General features: G+C 56.4%; 1 protein-coding gene across 1 annotated transcript in view; it reads right to left on the bottom strand.

Moving 5' to 3' along the window:
• CCDC33 (coiled-coil domain containing 33) overlaps positions 1 to 19210 on the bottom strand; it is a 44868-nt gene that overhangs the window by 3733 nt on the left and 21925 nt on the right. The window contains exons 10-14 of the mRNA XM_074880006.1: positions 15922 to 16051; positions 15693 to 15814; positions 15373 to 15444; positions 10411 to 10536; positions 102 to 208 (exon numbers count right to left, since the gene is read on the bottom strand). Coding sequence (XP_074736107.1) covers positions 102 to 208; positions 10411 to 10536; positions 15373 to 15444; positions 15693 to 15814; positions 15922 to 16051 — 557 coding nt within the window. The remainder of the gene's footprint in view (positions 1 to 101; positions 209 to 10410; positions 10537 to 15372; positions 15445 to 15692; positions 15815 to 15921; positions 16052 to 19210) is intronic.

Raw genomic sequence — 19210 nt, 5'->3', positions numbered from 1 at the left:
GGGGCAAAATATGGGGAGGATGGAGGAAGGAGGAAACCACCACAAGGAGGTTGAGAAGAAGGGGCCAAGAGGGGGCTGAAAAACCCATGTGGCTTCCGTACCTCCGCTCCTCCGATGGTGCTCCTGTCCCACGTGGGAACGGCTTCTTTCTGGGCAGGATGCTGGCCACGGCGTCAGCCGCCGGGAGGGACACATCGTCATGGTGGAGCTGGTGGGAAACATCAGAGCAGAGGGTGAGGATGAGGAGCAGGGTGGGGAAAGCCCTCTGAGATGAGCAGCAAGCTCCTTCAGTCCCTTCCCCACAGCTGAGAGCAGCTCTCTTGGATTTCACCTGGAGCAAAACACCTTTGCCATCGTTGCTTTGGAATCAGGATCCAGCCCTGCCCCAAAAACCTCTGGCATTGCTGAGTGTGATGCTTCAAGCATCCCCCTTCAGGACTTGGGTGCAACGTGGTGTGGCTACAGGGCTGGAAGACCTTCTACTGAGGATGGGGACACTTGGAAAAGCCTGGCTTTGAGCACCATCTCATGGCTGGACTGTTGAGCCATGCACCCTTGGGAGGAAATTTGGCTTTGACCAAAAGCAGCCCCAGCTGGGTGCTGTCCCTGTAGCAGGGACCTCTGGGTCCTCAGCTCCCGTTGGTGACACCCGCGACAGGGTGATGTCCCCATCCCCACCCACTGCCCCACAGCACTCACAGTGGAGGAGAAAGGTCTGTAGTAGAGCATTATCCCTGCTCCTGGGATGCCCCAATCCCCCCGGCACCCTGCTCCCGGTAGCTGGCCCTGCCTGCCGGTGGGTTGCCAGGCTCTACCTGCCCCAAACAAACTCCCCAGCGGCTCTGCCACCCCCGGGCAAACATCCCGTCCCCACACACCACCCGAGCTGCTGGCCAGTGGACTTACGGCAGTGCCAGGGGGTTGTAGCATGAGGAAAAACTGTTTTTCCCAGGCCCTTTCTGCTGGCAAAGGGATTTAGGTGGCGCAGGGGCTCCTGGCAGCATGACATGCCAGTGGCTGTTGCTACAACACAACCCTCCTCTTAGCAACTCCTCCCTGCAGCAGCTCAGTGCCTAAAATCACCCGACTGCACCCAGATGGGTGCATTCTGGGTGCAGGCAGGTGCAGGCAGGTGCAGGCAGCTGGCTTTGCTGCTCCTTGCCCCGGGCACCCACATCTCTTCCCCTTTATCATTCCTTCAACCGTTGCACATCCCACTGCCGCTTCTAAAGCCATCGGGGCCAGCAGGCAGCGGCTGCCAGCAGTGCTGCCTGCCTACAAGCACTGCCTCTGAGACGCCAGCCCCTTGCTGCCCCCAGCCCTCCCACCCCATCCCCAGCCTGGTTTTGGCCGCTGTTGCCTTATCTCCTGCTCCCAGCAGCGCACACTGGAGAAGGTGACTCGGTAGCAGCCACCGCCTGGTCCCAGCACAGCTGGGTGGCTCTGGCAGCGACAGCACCTCATTTCCATGCCTTGGATGCGGGCATGGAAACCCTCTCCCCTCCCAGCACGCTCCTTTGATGTTTCAAACGCTCAATTAACTTCTGAGGACCCACGTCTTGGAGATGCTGGGTGGCATCAGCCTTCAGCTCTGCCTTGGGGTTTGGCCTGATCCCAAGCAGAGAATAATTCACTGAACCCACTGATCAAACCCCACTTTCATCCTGAGATTGAATTTACAGCATTTTAAGGCAAGGGATGCTCTGTTCCAACTAGTTCCCCAGTCCCCCTTTCAGGGTGCCCACAGAGGCTCCTGTGTCTCCCACCCACTGCGACATCCTGTATCCACCTCTCCTTCGGTGTTTGTTAAGAAACAAAGAGGCCGGTGTAAGTCGATGATGCCCCTCGCTACCTCGTCCCGTGCCATCAATTTTTCATCAAAGAGCCAGTGGGAAACGTGCAATTATCTGCTCCATCAATAATGCACAGGACTGCACTTGGCTTGCCTGGGCTAGGCAGCTGCTTTCCCTGCCTGCGCTGGAGGGTGCTGGGTTCAGCCACGGCTTTTCTAGGTTCAGACAACACCTGCAGAGGCTGGAAAACCATCCCCAGCCTTTAGTCCCAGCTCAACTCTGCTCAGACACCCACCATCCCATATTTCTGCCTGCGCTCGCACTCCTGGCAGGCAGCAACACCCCAGTGCTGCCTCCAGGGCTGGGGGCAGAGTTAAGGGTATTTTCCCCTACACCTCCTATCTCAAATCCACCCGGAGAGCGCTGTGTCTCTCCTTCCTGCAGGGGTCTGGGATGAAAGGCTGGGAATCCGCATCTGAAATGATGGAAGCTTTGAAACTCCTGGCACTCACTATTTATTTTAAATTTTTTTTCCCATCATTTCCAAGCCTCTGAAGCTTCCCCTGCCTTTAGAGCCTTTCATCCACCCCTACAAGCCGCCCCCCTCCTTCCCATATTTGCTTAGGCCAAGTTTTTTTTCTTATTTACTTAACAAATTGCTCTGAGATGCTTTGATGTATCCGATTAGCTTCAACTGCTGGAATCAATTCATCTGTAGACGGAGCAGCATGGAGCAAAGCGAGGAGGGGGGCTACAATAAATCTCCATGGGAGGCAGGAAGGTCCGAAATAGGCCAAAATTAGGGTGTACCAGAGGATTCTGCATCTCCATGGCATGGCCTGACCCCATCCCTGGCTGGGGAGGGGACAGCAATGCACCCTGGAGAGAGGCTGAGGACAGGCCAACTCATTTCACTTGTGAGCACGGAGGCAATTGAGCCCCTGGCAGTGCACCAGCCTCTTCTGCAACACAATCTCCCTCCAACTCAACAAATAACATGTCCCTGGATGAGTATTAAGCCCAATTCCTTAATTGTTATGAAGATGGGATAAGCTCAGATTTACATATCTAAGAAAATTGCTGCAGCAGCTTAGGAAGATCAGAGAGAAAAAAATCCCATTTTCTCCTCTTTTCTGTAACAAAAGCTCACGAAACCATCAGGAGATAGTGACGCTTTCATTTGCTTTGCTGGATGTCCCCATCGACCTTCCCCTTGGGACACGGACACTGGATGGGGCTGGGGCAGGACATCAGGTCCCCAGTGCCCCCCACCCCTCCCTGGGGACACATGGGTACCCAAAACCATCCTCAGGTCAGCATCTGGGTGGACATATTAGTGGGGCAAGTGTTTGTTTTTTTTTTTTCCCCCTCTACTTTCAAAATCAACGTGTTTCCCTGGGGAACCCCAACGCCCGGGGGATTTGCAGGTCCCCCAGGGGAAATACAGAGATTTTTACCCCGGTCGCTCCCCACACACCTTGGCAGGATGCACCAGCCAGAGAAAGGCAGCAAATAAGCAAGGTTTTATCTGATTAAACCAAGGCTGAACTCTCTTCCCATGCGTCAGGGCTAGGGGAGGGGGCTGTGCTGGGAGGGGTATATTAGCCAAAGCATTACAATTCAATTTAAGAGTTAATTGGATTGCATTGAAAAGCGCTTAATCTGAGCCGAGTTCAATTTAATAGAGACACCACATCTTCTGCTCCCTTCCTAACCAGGATGATGATTTTAGGGCGGGCGATTACCATCGCTATCCGGCTCCGGGCCCAGCTGCCGACTGCTGATATCGTGTCGTACAAGGAAATAAAAGCCTCTGGATGACACTGGGTAACACGGAGAGGCAAGATGCTTGGTGTAGAGATGACTGCTCCTCCAGCTCCCACCCGCCTGCCTGCTTCTTCAAGATAAGGCTCCAGAAAGCAGTCGTGCCACCAGCAGGGACTGTGATTCCTCTGCGAGTCGCTGCTGGTTTATTTTGCTCAAAGAAAAAGGAAAAAAAAAAAAAAAAAGAAAATCGGCAACTAGGAAGAAGTGGGATGACTTCTGAGAGCAAACTTGGGCTGAGTCAGCTCCTGGCTCCTGAAAAAAAATTTCTCCCCATCCTGCTGCTTTTGGGAGGGGTGGGGACAGCCGGAGTGATGTCCCCAAGTGATGTCCTGCTGCTGCTGCTGACCAGGGGGAAAAGGAGGAAGGGGAGGTCAGCAGAGCCTCCCAGGCTGGGTCTCTCCTCCCAGCATGGGTCAAAGCATCCCCCAGTGCTGCTGCTCACCCGTGACTACAAACTGGGGCCAGACCTAAAAAAGCCCCCTCCTGAGATCAAAAAATGAGGGAAACAGGTTACGACTGTTACCCTGGGTTCCTGCTGGGTCTTTGAGTTTTTTCTTCCTTCTAGGAAAACATCCTCATCTGTGTTTTAAGATAAACACGTTTCCAGCAGCTGGAGATGTGAAGAAGTGAAGAAATATCACAAAAAAACCCCAGTACCAGTGGGAAACTTGGCAGCACTTGGCAGCTCCCCGAAGAATCTGGTTTCCAAGCATACCTTCTAAAATCTGTGCATGGGACCCGAGTTAAATACCCTCCCCTAGCCCCCCACTGTTTATGCGCCCTCAAAGCAATTTTCATCCCCTAGCTTTGAAAAACCGGTGGCTGCAGAGGGCTGAACTCCAAGCATCCCCACCACCCCTGGTGACAGGCGCTGCCGTGACTTGCCCTTGGCCTGGCAGGCGGTTTATTGCCGGCGCTGTGGCCATCCGTTTTCATGTTTGCTTATGTATTGACTCGATTTGCTGATAAAACGCCCCTTGCATTTCAGCAGCGAGCATAAATCCGTCAACACCCCAAGCCACTGCGCCGAGAGCACCCAGTGCCGTGCAGCACCCGCTGCCCTGAGCACCCACCACCCTGAGCATGTCTCCCTGGCCATTGGGCCCCATCCTTCATTAATTAGCCCCGGGAAAGGCTGAGAAGTCGTTAAATGAGGATGGATGAGCCCTTCTGTGCTATGTTCACCGAGGGTGTAGTAGTGCTGCTGGGACTGGGTTGGAGCAGGACACGTGCCAGGGCTTGCACCCCCCCAACACACAAAAAATGGTGTTTTGGAGCCAGTTTTCTCTTTTAGCCCTGCTCTGGCTCACTGCCGGGGTCCCTGGTCCATCCCCCCCGCAGACACACCCACAGCCACCCAGACCCAAGCAGGAGAAGCACATGCAAAGCCCTCCAAGCCTGACCTGTTTCCCACCCCTGCCCAGAGCCTGGATCACTAAACCCCCCCTCGTGCAGTGTAGCTGCAGCACTCAGACCATTTGCAAAGCCCCCAACCCCCTCCCAGCCTCCCCCACCCCTCCACCATTGGGTCCCGGCCCCTCCAGCACCCTCCGCTGCCCTACAAAAGCCACGTCCCTCTGTCCTCTTCCTTGTTCCTCTGTCCCCCTCCTCATCTCTCTGTCCCCCTCCTCGTCCCTCAGTCCCCCTCCTCGTCCCTCCGTCCCCCTCCTTGTCTCTCTGTCGCACTCCTTGTTCCTCTGTCCCCCTCCTCATCCCTCTGTCCTCCTCCTTGTCCCCCTCCTCATCTCTCTGTCCCCCTCGTCATCTCCCTGTCCCCCTCCTCGTCTCTCTGTCCCCCTCCTCATCTCTCTGTCCCCCTCCTTGTCTCTCTGTCGCACTCCTTGTTCCTCTGTCCCCCTCCTCATCCCTCTGTCCCCCTCCTCATCCCTCTGTCCTCCTCCTTGTCCCCCTCCTCATCTCTCTGTCCCCCTCCTCATCTCTCTGTCCCCCTCCTCATCTCTTTGTCCCCCTCCTCGTCCCTCTGTCCCCCTCCTCATCTCTCTGTCGCACTCCTTGTTCCTCTGTCCCCCTCCTCATCCCTTTGTCCTCCTCCTTGTCCCGCTCCTCATCTCTCTGTCCCGCTCCTCATCTCTCTGTCCCCCTCCTCATCCCTCTGTCCCCCTCCTCGTCTCTCTGTCCCCCTCCTCATCCCTCTGTCCCCCTCCTCGTCTCTCTGTCCCCCTCCTCATCTCTCTGTCCCCCTCCTTATCCCTCTGTCCCCCTCCTCGTCCTTCTGTCCCCCTCCTCATCCCTCTGTCCCCCTCCTCATCCCTCTGTACCCCTCCTTGTCCCTCTGTCCCCCTCCTCATCTCTCTGTCCCCTCCTCATCCCTCTGCCCCCATCCTCGTCCCCCTGTCCCCTTCCTTGTTCCTCTGTCCCCCTCCTTGTCCCTCTGCCCCCATCCTCATTACTCTGTCTCCCTCCTCATCCCTCTGTTCCTCTCCTCACCATCCCACCTCACTCCATCTTGCCCCCAAGGAAACAACATTTCCAGCTGCTTTTACTCTCTCCCAGCCCAGCTGGGACCGGGGATGTTGCAGCAGGATTTGGGGTGGCTGGGGGGCTTCTGCCATACTCTAAATCCCATCAAGAGCTTCTCCCCTCCTTGTGACTGCCGGATGCGGGTCACCCCATCCATGCCCTGGTGTCACACAGCGGGGACACCGGGGGACCCACCCTCAGCACGGCATCTTTGTGCACCGAGTTCATCATCACCAGGGCAAAAAGCTAATTAAATAAAAGGGGAAGAAAATTCCTGAATGATCTCCTTGAGAAGTAAAACGGGCATAAACATCATCTGGGGTCACATTAGGTGATTTATGGGCCTCTTTTATTAATTGGCCCAGTGCTGGGGGAACCCCCCCCCTGCCCGCGCAGCCCGGCCGGCGCTGAGCCTCCTGCCTGTGGGTGCTCGGGCACCCCCGGGTGCGGGGCCCCCCGGCAAACCCCGCCGGTTCTCGGCCGGGCCGGGCGCCCCGGGACCGTGGGGCCGGCAGGGCGGTGTGGCGGCCGCTAGGGGGGGCTGCGGACACGCGTGGGGCCGCCACGGTGCGGGGAGCGGGGCCGCGGCCACCCGGCCCCTGCAGCACCCGTACCCCTCGCAGCCCTTCTCCTCTCGCAGCACCCGCACCCCTCGCAGCACCCTCTCCCACTATCCTCTTGCAGCACCTTTTTCCCCTCCAGCACCCTCATCCTCCTCATCCCCCTCTCCCCTCACAGCACCCTCATTCTCCTCATCCCCCTCTCCCTTCACAGCACCCTCATCCTCCTCATCCCCCTCTCCCCTCACAGCACCCTCATCCTCCTCATCCCCCTCTCCCCTCACAGCACCCTCATCCTCCTCATCCCCCTCTCCCCTCACAGCACCCTCATCCTCCTCATCCCCCTCTCCCCTCACAGCACCCTCATCCTCCTCATCCCCCTCTCCCCTCACAGCACCCTCATCCTCCTCATCCCCCTCTCCCCTCACAGCACCCTCATCCTCCTCATCCCCCTCTCCCCTCACAGCACCCTCATCCTCCTCATCCCCCTCTCCCCTCACAGCACCCTCATCCTCCTCATCCCCCTCTCCCCTCACAGCACCCTCATCCTCCTCATCCCCCTCTCCTCTCACAGCACCCTCTCCCTTTACAGCACCTTTGTACCTTGCAGCACCCTTCTCCCTTGCAGCATTTTCACCAACTGCAGCATCCTTTCCCCTCACAGCACCCTCATCCTTTGCATCACCCTCTCCTCTCACAGCACCCTCTCCCCTCACAGCACCCTCTCCCTTTACAGCACCCTCTCCCTTGCAGCATCTTCACCAACAGCAGCACTTTCTCCCCATGCACCATCCTTTCCCCTTGCAGCACCCTCATTCTTCACATCCCTCTCTCCCCTCACAGCACCCTCACCCCTCACAGCGCCCTTAGTCCTTGCAGCATCTTCACCCTTTGCAGCACCTTCTCCCTGCGCACCATCCTTTTCTCTTGCAGCACCCTCTCTCATTGCAGCACCCTCTCCCCTTGCAGCATCCTTTTCTCTTGCAGCATCCTCATCCTCTGCATCCCCCTCTCCCCTCACAGCACCCTTTGGCCCTTGCAGCACCTTCACCCCTTGCAACACCCTCTCCCCATGCACCATCATTTTCCCTTGCAGCACCCTCACATCCCCCTCGCCCCTTGCAGCACCCTCAGTCTTTGCAGCACCCTCTCCCCTTGCAGCACCCTCATCCTTTGCACACCCCTCTCCCCGCGTGTCCCCCTCTTCCCTTTGCCAGCGGGCCACCATTGAGGACACCAGCCCCAAGTTGCTGCTGGGCTCACCAGTGCCGTATTGTGCTGGGGTCCCCTCCTAGCCCGCCCAGGCAGAAGACCCCCTCAGCGGGTGCAGGAGCCCCCGTCTCCCTTGGACATCACCCAGCAGCTGGAAATGGGTGCAGCAAAGGGGTCCCAAAGGTGCTGGCAAGCAAGAAATCCTGTTGTCCCCCCCACTGCTCCCTGTTCTACCACACCACAATGTGTTTTTGGGGGACAACCTGCACATCTGGGCTGTCATCTTATGTGATGGAGCTGATGGCACACGTGCAGTGCTGGGAACAAAATGCCAGTAAAGAGAAAAAAAAAAAAAAAAAAGACATTTACTTCTCCCAGCCTCACAAGAGGCCCTTTGGCTTTTAAAGCCCCTGGCGTTGACAGGTCAGGGAGACACTGGTGATTGGAGTGGGGAAAGAAAAGCTTGAAGAAGAAGCAAATGTTTGAAGAGGCTGGAGAAAACACCCCCCTAATCGTTAAGTGCTGCTCGTAAATTATTCATCGACTGGTAAGAGAGGCGCAAATCTATTCAGCGAGAGGGCAGAAGTGTAGGAAAACACAGTTAGGCTGAGCCCAGTGTAAACCTCAGCCTAAGGTCAGAAAGCTCATCCAGCAGAAATCAGCCTCAAACCTTGGTAAGCCCAAGGAGGGGGTCTAATGTCCCAGCACAAACCTGCACAGAGGGTTTTCTGCCCCCGTGGGAGCAGGACAGGGAAGGGTTACCCCATCTTGGATAATATTCCTCATTGCTTTGTTTTCCCTGCCCCCCTCCCCTTTTTAATGAAGGCGTTAATGAGCAGATCCGGAGCAGGACCTGGAAAGCCGCAGGGTAGGGATGGGGATCCGGGTTTGATCAGCCGGAGTGAAGTGGGAAGAAGTGACAGGGCTGTGATCAGCCGAGTGCTCCCCCCCAAACCCCCCCAGACCCCACTGCCGGGGGGGCTGTCATGTCCCGTCTCCCTCCCGCACACACGCTCCATTAGTAGGGTGTCAGCCCTGATTCCCGGGGCTGTCAGGAGATGAGCTTTCCAGGGCTTCCCAAACAAATCCCCCACGCTGCCATGCAAGTAGAGTGAGAATAATTTGCGCTTTAGGGGGAATAAAAAAGCAAAAGAAAGAAAACGGCTGTCAAAGGTTGGGGGGGGGGGGGGGGGAATAATAATCACACCAGAAATGCTTTCTAGTATTTTTAGCCAGAAAAAAAGAAGGTGCTCAGGTGGGGCAGGGGTGGCCAGGGCTTGTGCAAACCCTTTCTGGGCTCCCATTGCCCCACTCAGAATTTAAAATTGTCTGCTGGAAGCATCCTTGAGACCACTTCCCACCTTCCCTTGCTTTATTGACCCAGGGATGCTCTTGTGAGGCTACAGTGAGCTGGATTTGAGGCTGCCTGGGGCATCAGCACAAGCAAAGAGCAAAGCCGGGGGTGAAAACGCACCGCACAGACCATGCAGTGATGCTAGGCCTGGGTCTGGTGCAGATCTGAAGGGTGTTGGGGATTGTCTGGAGCCCTGGGGCAATTCGGTCCATCAAATTTGGACCTCGCATCCTGATCGCGTTTAAGCTGTGCTGTGGTATCCGCCTCCGCACGCCCCATTACGGGTTTCTATTAGGCTGGGCATAAAGCAGCTGCTGTGGCCATGGAAAAGGAAGCAATAAAGCTCAGTGGATTGGAGGAATTAAAACAGCTGGAGGAAAAAAAATAGCTTTTCTGTATTTTTATGGTTGTGTTTTTATTGCTAATTTTCTTCCTGCTTTGCAGCCTGAATCGCAGGGAGAGGGATGGGGTTGAAGGAGGGGTTTGGGCAGCTGCTGATGGGGAAATAACCGGGTTTTTGGGCAGCACAGAGCCCCTCCACCCCTTCCCTTACAGCTATTTAATAAGCAGAATTGGGGTTTAACGACCTGTTATTTTTAAAGCCAGATGGCTTAAAGTACAGGAAGATATTAGGACCACGAGGGCTGGGTTTGAATTCATGCAAGGGCTCCATTTATCAGTACAAAGGGTTGGAGGAGGAGAACAGCTGCCTTTTTTTTTTTTTTCTCCCAGAGCCGAAAGGTATGAGCTGGAGGTGCCTGGGGTCTCCAACATAATGCAGTGGTAATAGGAGAGAATTTGCTAAATGGATTTGGGATTGAGCAATTAGATCGAAGATGGTGCATCCAGGCTGCTCTGGCGAGCGTTGCCCCCAGCAAGGTGACGGGACGCTGTCCCCCTTCCAGCCCTCGTGCCACCCCAAAACAGCCGGGGACCAGGGGTGTGGGCACTGATGGAAGGGCTCCTCCATGGGCACAACACGAGAAATTATTGGTACAACGAGGCTATGGATAAAACCTGACACTCCCAGCAATGCGTACATTGGAAGAGAGATTAAAACTGGGGATTTTTGCCAGTTTTTCGCTGTTACAAGGCAGGGTGCCTGCCTTTGTGGAGGCTGGCAGGGTGGTGCAGCAGGCAGGGAACTGGTGTGGCATCACCAGGTACTCTCACGTGTTCTTACCTGGCAATAAAATGGGTGCAAGGGAGCTGCCTGTAGCTCTTCACCCCTCTGGAGCGTGTCGGTGGTGGTGGGGTCCAGGCTGGGGAGGGCATCGCTGCCCGACGGGGTCAGGAAGGCTGTTGGTCTCTGGGGAGAGAGAGGCAACGGTCTTAGGATGGATGGATGCGGTGCCAGGGGCAAGGAGGGGGCAAGGAACTGCCCCCACTGCACATCCCCTGTCCCACCATCCCCAACATGTCACCAGGACTGGCATGATGGGAAAGAGCTGTGAGATGGCCACACTCATCCCGTCTTTGGAAGGTGCAAGGGGAGCTTTGGGCAGAGAGAGGGTTCCTGGGATGAACCAGCGCTGGACCAACAAGGTGAGGAGGAAGAGGAGGCAGTCCTTCGCACTGAATCCTGTGTTGATGGAAATAGCAGGTCTGTGCCCATCTCAGCCCATGTCTCCCCTTCCCTGGGCAGGCAGGAGGTGGGTACCCAGGTCCCGCGGGCACAAAGGGATGCTGAAACCCCCTGTGCCACCGGGTGCTGCTCCCGGCTTTGGTGCCTGCCGGGTAACACGCCTCCAGCACATGGGCAGCCCCTGCCAGATCCCCTGCCAGATGCTGCCGGCAGCAGTAATGTGATTTCCCTGCCCCTCATTTCCCGCGCCCGGCTCTGTGCGCCCTGCTCTCCTCCCGCCAGCCTGGCTTTTATAGACTCCCCTCTAATCCAGTTAGAGGGGCAAGTTGGATCTAATGGAATAAACGATGGAGTCGGCGCACTCCTTGCTGCCGCTTGCACAGACGGGGACCTTTGCCCTGTCTTGGCCATCCCGGCTCCCGGTATCGGGGGAGGGTTGGGTGATGGGGACCTGCCTTGATACTGGGATCCTTACATCAAGGCATGGCACCCTGGCACCCACCTATTTCACCACCTGAGAGCAGGCGGCTGTGACCCAGCAAACCCTGGGCTCCCCGCTGTCTCCCCACCTCACAGATGCTCTCTTGGCTTCGCCAGCTGAGCAATCAGGCTGGGCGCCCTCTCCAAATTGGCTGCGGGCGTGGGCAGCGGCGAAGTGGCCCTTGCTGGGTATTACTCCGTGCCTGCGCCCAGCCTCGCCTTGTTAGTGCAGCTAACGAGGGCAGTGAGCATCCCCCCCCCTCCGCAGCGGGGGGACAAGGAGGCGTCCCCGTGTCCTTCCCCATCGCTGCCTCATTAACACCATCAGCATCATCGTCCCCTGTGCAGCCACATTTCATTACGCCGCCGGCCCCGACCTCAACCGAGCTCCTCCAGCATCAAAGCCGGGGTGAAGATGCCCCCACCCCGCCACTCTCCCCCTCCCTGAGGAATAGCATCATGCAAAATGCAACAGTTTAGGCTCTGCCTGCAATTACCGAGGCCGGCGTACAGCTGCTGCCCGCCGCGCTGCAGCGATGGCCAGCCCGGCCCCACCACCGTTGCCCATCGGAGAGCTGCTCGCTGGAGCCCACGTGCTCTTAATTCAATTAGCGCAGCCCTGAACACTCCCCCGGGACTGGCGGGCGGAAACCAACAAATTCTCCTTAACAAAGACATTCCCCGTTGGTTTGGTTTTTTTTGGTTCCTCGCTGGCTTGGCTCTCCCCAGTTAACAATGCTCCTGGCTGGCAGCGATGCCGTAACGCCTCTTGTAATCCGCCATGCAATAAGAGGAATGGGTGATGTGTTTGACTGACAGGTGTCAATCAAGGGCTGGCAAGCAGGAGCTCAGCTGCCAGCAGTTCAGCTGTGCCAAAAGCCCTCCGAGGGTTTTCCGGCTCACCGAGAGAAGATGCTCAGCAGAGAAGGGCGATGCTTCCCTAAAACAAATCTTTCACCAGCTTCCGCATCCCCTGCAATGTCGTTTGGGGATAAACCCCCAGTTTCAGTGCTTGTGGAGGACAAACCTGGCCAGACAGGCTGAAATAATGGGAAACACATGGCAACTCCCCACTCCCCAACCAATTGTAAATCCATTTTTTTTTGCCAGCCGAAAAGGGGTTTGATTGCCGGGCTGGCACGGTGACAATTTACACCCCGGCACTGTGACAATTTACGCCAGGCACTGATCTGCTTCTGGTTTTAAATGGCAGCAATTACATAAATTAAGGCTGTTTAAGCAATGATATAGCCAGCCTGTTGATTTTTTTTTTTCCTTGCCTGGAAAAAAACAGCACTAGCTTTTCCCTTTTTTCAGAGGCTGTCACTACGTGCCGGCACATCCCCAGACCCATCTCAGGTGACATGACCGAGGGTGCTCAGCAAAGCGGGTGGCAGAGGCTTGAGGTGACTCCAAAGCTCCCAAGTGCTGAGTTAATGGGCTGAGCGAGGTGGGGTCGTGCCGAAATGAAGTGTAAAACAGGGCTGGTTAATAAACAGGGATGATGAATAAATCCCTTAGGAATAAAGATTCCTCCGGTCCTTGGATGGGGCTTAGAATCCCCCAGGCACATCGGGGACCACATCCTGCTGACCCCGCACATGGATTTGCCACTGGCTACTGCGTGGTCAAACTCATCTTTCCTGGGCAAGACACCAGATTTGGGGTGGAAAAAGAAGAATGAAGAGGAAACAGGAGCCCTGCCTTGAGCCACAAGCCAGTACGGAGGTGGATGAAGTCAGCTGCAGGTTTTCCCCCTGCAACAGTTTTCAAGCGACAGCCGACAGCCGTTAATTTGCTAAAACGCCAGCATTTTGCTGAAGTCTTTGATTTCTTTGTCTCCCTGAGATGATCAAAGTCTTTTGTTCCTCTTTAGGCTCCAAAGAGAGAGCGCAGGGGGATGAAGGCACAGGGGAAACGGGCTGGGTGGGGGTAAATCTGGGGGTCTCGGTGTCTTTACCAGGATGGGGGGGCTGCAACCCAGCACTGCCCTTTCCCTGGAATAACACGACTCCTGTTTGCTCATCCCTGGTGTCGGGGCTCTGGGCTTTTAATAAAGCAGCTGCTCCAAACCCTTTCCCTGTGGCTATTACAAATGTAGCAGGGTTTTGAGACCCTGCAGAAATGCTGGGGCATGAGTCTTACTTATGGGGAGCCCCTTATCCCTAGGAAACCCTGGCGCTGAGGACATTTTCCCAGCACGGAGGGTCGACATGAGCATCCAAAGCCAAGCTCGGGAGCATCCAGACCCCTGGTAGGAGTCGGTGAAATCCCTGCAGGGGCCACGAAGCAGCCGGGATTTACGCCCATCTCCGAGTGCGCTGGGGAGTACAGATGGCCCAGGGTTTATTTAGCTGTTGTTTGTTATAAAAAGCCCAGCCAATCTAGGTTACGCATTTTCAGCTCTCTACATTAAAAAAAAAAAATATATATATATATATATATAAGAAAAGAAACGAGATGAGCTCGGTGAGTGTTCTCCTTTGCCATCTGGCTGGGGAGAACTATGGGATAAAGGAGCATGGGGAAGGATGGGCAGGGATGGGGGGGGGCTCCTTGCACCCCGGGGACAGGCAGGGATGCTGGGGCTCTTCACGCCCCAAGGATGGGCAGGGATGCTCGGGCTCCTCGCACCTCAAGGACAACCCTGATACGAAGGCTGTCCCAATGCCTCACTGGGTCTGTTCAGGTCCTGTATTAACTGTCTTTGACTCCTGGCCCCTGTATGGCTCCTTCTTGCTGTCCCGAAGCTGAGCTCAGCACTAATCCCTGAGCTGAGGACTTTGAAATCCAACCTTCAAGCATCCCTTGAAGCCTGGGGCTGCCCGAAGGGGGAGAGGAGAGGCTCTGCCCCTGTAACCCCGACATCTCCCCTGCCCACAGGGCTGCGGTTTTGGGGTGCTGGGGATCACAGCCAGCCAGCTGGGGCATCTTCCTCAGAAAACCCTGACCTCCAGGCAAGAAACAAGGGGCTTGGCAAAGCCGAGAGGAGCTGAACATGCCCTCACCCTGCTCGGCAGCAGCTCACTCATTGATTTGCATCGCTCCGGGTCCGTCTGCCTGGGCTGCCGCAGGATGAATTAACCAGACAAGGAGCCCAAGGCTGGCTCTGGCTCTCCTGGTTTCTTGTTTCCACTCCCAGCTCTTACATATATTAAGGAAGGCAGGGCTGGAGCGGGGGAAAGGGAGAGGTTGGGGAAGAGGAGAAAAAAAAATACAGCTCCCAGATCAAAACAATAATCAGCTAAATGAATTCCGCAGCATTTTCCCGCATGACTGCGAGTGATAATTTAGTGCAGCAGCCAGCTGGAAGCAAAAGGATTAATTCTGCACTTAGTGACACCCATGTGAATAATTCATCACACGCAGACCCCCTTTCGTTGACCCCCCTGGGCAATCTCTCCAAAGCCCCCCACCAGCCGGCCCCGGCCCGCCGCAGCTCCCAGGGGACAGGGGGGATGCAGTCGCCAGTGCAGCATCCAGACCTGTCCCAAATTCACTTTAGGGGTAGGAGGTTTTTTTGCAGATGGGAGCGGAGTCTGGCGGCTGCAGTAATTACATCGATCAGCCTCATGGCTGCATCCAAACCTGCTCCTGGAGCCAAGGACAAGCGGGGTTCCCTCTTCCCCCAGAAAAGCAGCCAAATTCCCTCCCTGCTGTGACATCCCTGGGGACCCCAAGCGCTGAAGGATGAAGACAACTGGACATTTGTCACCGTGGTTAACCAGCCTGGCTCTTCTCTGCACGGAGACAGTGAACAGCCTCTCCAAAATACCCTCTCTGCACCCTCCCTCCCTCCCTGCCTCCAGCCGGGATTTCCAGGGAATATGAGCACGTGCCAAAAGCCCTGGGAAAGCGACGGATGCACGAGGACAAGAACAACGCTGCTTTTTCCAGCTGCTCAGTGGCATGATCCAGAGCCCCGAGACAACAGGGACAAAGGATAAAACCCGGATCCAGCCCCGCTGATCCCCACCTGAGAGGTTTGGAGAGGGGGTGGCAGCTCTAAAGAGCCACCTCCTGCCCTGTCCCCATCCCTGTCCCTCCTTGCCGCGGGGTTTGCCATCCCCAGCGTCTCACCTCCAATCGAAGGAGCTGTAGGCAGAGCCCCACGGTCGGGATGGCCCCAGACGTGGTTTTGAGGTCCGTGCCCTGGGGAGGCAGAGGAAGGGTCACAGTCCGTGCTGGCCTCTGGGTTTCTACCAGGACTCTGGTGGCTTTGGCATTACCCGGATGCCATCCAGAGGTCCAGGGCTGTGGTTCATCTTCCCATGGGGTGCTCGGGAGCTCTGCAACAGGCTGCCCACCCAGATGCGGAGATCCCTCCCACCATGCCAACAGCTATAGGTACCAACACCGTGCCACCCTGCCCAGTGTCACCCCCTCAGCCCCTGGCTCACCTGCACAGCAAGGCCATCCACGCGCATCCCGCCGCTCTGCGCTGCCAGCTCCCGGAAAACACAGCTGGTGAGGGGCAGCACCGAGTATCCCACCGGAACAAGGGTTCCTGGAGCATCCCACACTGGGGAAGGGTGAGAGCAGCAGGCTGGGGGCACGGCAGCCCAGGACCTGCCCCTGGCCAAACCCGAGGATGAGGGAGAGCATCCTCAGTGGGGTGCCCAGACTCACTGGCTTTGTACGGATAATATTCGATTGCCAGGGCGGTGTCTTCAGAGAAGATGGTGGCCACGTCTCGGCCTTGGAAGAGGAAGGATGTGTCCCACGTCGGCTGCTCTGGGGGCCCAGCTGGTCGGGACATCTTAGGAGACAACAAGAAAATTATCCTTCAGATACCTTCCCTCTCTAGAGATCAATAAGCAGACAGGTAGAAGGGAGAGGAGAGGTGGGGGTAAAGAAAAGCACAACCTGTGCAGATGTATCCCATCCCTGGCTCAAAAGCAACCCTAAATCCCAGCTGCTTGAACTGGTTTTCACTGGGTCTTCGAGCTTGGCTGCTTCTTTCTGGCTAATCCCTGACAGCATCTTCCCCCTTGCAGAGCCAGAGGTGGAAAACAGCACATGGATCAACTTCCCCATGCTTAAAAACATGATAGGAAGATCCCAGAGGATGAGCTGTGCTGCCTCCAGGGTGAGCCTTTTGATATCTATCAATCAGGTGACCTGGTGCTCATGCTTGGGAAAGGGTTTTGCAACAATATACGGACCCCGAAAGCTTGCAAGCAGGCTTTTGGGGTCCGTACATCATGCAAAACCCTTTCCCAAGTGTGAGCACCAGGTCACCTGATTGATATTGAACAGTGGGCAACATGTTTATCCCCAGAGCCGCGATCTGTCGCTGGAAATGGCATCGGTCCATCCCCGCCAGCAGCTGCTCCCCTTCGCCTTCGGAGAGCCCCGCCAGCTCTCCAAAGGTCAGCCTTAACACTGGCTACTCAGCGCCAAGAAATTATTGACAGCAGCTCCTTTTTAATGCTGTTACTCCATCCCCTCGGCCAGCATCACCCAGTGGGGATGAGATGCCGATCGGCTTTTCTGCATCAGCACATTTCTGCTTTGTCGGGGAGGGTGGGAGGAAGAGCGGGGGCGGGGGGGGGTGTGTGTGTCTCTCTCTGCTCCTGTTTGGGGATGCTAATGGGCATTACGCACCTTGGAGACCCACAGTGGTGCATTACCCAGCCCTGGGGGCTGTTAGCAAGGGGAGTGTGGGGCTGGGATGCTTCAGAGCCCAAAAACACCTCCACCATGGGCTGCGTCGGGCAGCGCTGTTAGTGCTGGCTCAGCACCAGGCTGGGTCTCTCAGACGGGAATTTGTGAGGGTGTCCCTAGTGTCAGCTGGGATTTTTAGCTGGGATGCAGCTTGCTTTGACTGCAGGGAGCCCAGTCTGTGCCTGTAAGTCGTTAGGGAAAACCCACACGGACTGGAGCAGCTCTCATCAGCTCAGCACCCTCCAGCCGCTCCTCTGCTTTCCCAGCCTGCATCCCAGCCCACAGGGCTGTTTCATCAGCCTCAGAAAGCCCAATTTGGGGGGAAAATCTCCTAAAAAACACCAAATGCCGCCTCCAGTTACTTTTCCTGGCATCGACCTGTACAAGGCACTGTGAGATCGTGCCGGTTTAGACTCAGCAGGGAAGGGAAAAGTCAAATGTGGGAGCATATTGTTAATTTGACCCCAATTGTAGGAGGTCCCAAGCCCACATGGCTCCTCTCACAGGGACAGGGATGGAAGATGACCTTCCCAGTTTCCCCCCCTGATTTTTGGGACTGGGCGGGGGGCAGGAGCACTTGCCAGGGCTGGGCTGTCTCCCACCGGCTCGGCGGGACAGATGGATGCTCTGTGCCATGGCATCAGAGCCGATGCACTGATCTGGGCAGACGTCTTGGCACAACAACCGCCTCTGTCCAGGGCCACCTGGAGAAGCACAACAAAGGGGACAGGGAGGAGGAAGAGGAAGACACCTTCATCCTCCTTGGCTACCCCAGCTCATCTTCCATACAAAGGCTGGTTCAAAGGCAGCAACATTGGCGCAAACAGTGGTAGAGGTGGCCAAGCCCATAGCATCTCTCCTGCCTTCCCAAGGGATGGGGCCATCCCCTGGTCCTCACGGCTGCCTGTCTGGGGGGTGTAGACCCTAGAAGAGAGTAAGAAGCTCCAGCTAAGTGAGTTAAGATGGAGGGTCCCCAAGGGAAAGAGCCAAAAAGGAGATTTTTCTTAGAGGGGACCAACATCACAAAGGCTTGAGCTTGGTGCTGGGAGGACAGACACAGCGTGTCTTTCTGTAGGAGGCAGAGTGCCTGTCCACCCCATGGATTTGCCATTGCCACCAGTGTGTCCAAATCCATCCCTTTTGGTGAGAGAGGGGCTGTTGGCCCAAGGAGAGCACCCAAGGAGAGCACCCAGTGCTCTTGCAGGCAGCTCTGTGCAGGCCTCAGCTAACTCCTGGCCAGGAAGACCAGGTCTCCAGGACTCCCAGCCAGACAGGGAAGGATTAACCACCGGGGAACCCAAAAACCCCCTAAGTAAGAGGGGTGCTCTGCTGAAGGTGAACCCAAGCGCTGTTGTCTGCAGACGCTGATGGGAACCGACAGGCGAGAGGACATGCTGGGCTGGCAGAATTATCGAATCCGATTAGCCTGCCCAGCAGTTTGCTCAGGGAAAGCCATTAACCTCTGGAACCGGAGCAGCCGCACTCTTTCCTCCTCCTCCTCCCAGCCTTCCCCTAACCTTTCCTTCCAGGCGTTAGGAGTTCATCCTCCCCAGGAAAGAACCATGTGGGGAGGTGGGGAAACTGAGGTAGGAGATGGGGGAGAGAGCTGATGGGGGTTACGCAGCTCCCCAGAGCAACCTGTTCGTGCATCCCTGGGGAGAGCATCCTCAGCGACATGCTAAGACAGACAGAGCCATGTGGGCATGGAGGGGAGGAGGAGGAGGAGGTGAAGGAGGCAGCAGCACACATGCAGGCCAGATGGCCGGGTTTAATCACTCGTCCTCCCGTGTTGGGCTCCCACGGCTCCGCGCTGGCACTGCCGCCTGTGCCGGGGCTGTGGGGCTTGGCTTGGGCTCGCCCAGTGCCTGGGTACCACACCTTCACCGGGGTTTGTGTGTATTTATCCATATAAATCCAAAGGAAAGGCATTTTGGCTGCATTTAGGGGAGAGAAATATCCCTGCTCTGCCTGGGAAACCGCAGCCTCGGGGTGCTGTATCCTGGAGCAAAGAGATGGGGGGAGGAAAAGAACGTGGGGGCAAGTGCAGGGGGATTTCTTTCTTAATATCTGCTCTGGAGTCAGTGTGGGCAGCCTGGACCCCAAACCCATTGCCATGGTGGGGCTGGGGGGTGCTGCTTCCAGGGGGACCCAAAGCAGGTGCAGACCCAAAGCAGAGGGTCCCCGGCACTCCCCTCGCCTCTCACCTGCAAAGAGCAACCGAGGGAGGTGGGGGGGATGGCAATAAAACAAC

This window comes from Strix uralensis, chromosome 11 (genome assembly GCF_047716275.1).
Source record: "Strix uralensis isolate ZFMK-TIS-50842 chromosome 11, bStrUra1, whole genome shotgun sequence".
Classification (NCBI taxonomy): Eukaryota; Metazoa; Chordata; class Aves; order Strigiformes; family Strigidae; genus Strix; species Strix uralensis.
The sequence above is the reverse complement of the archived record's forward strand: the minus strand, read 5'-3'. Positions and strand labels throughout refer to the sequence as shown.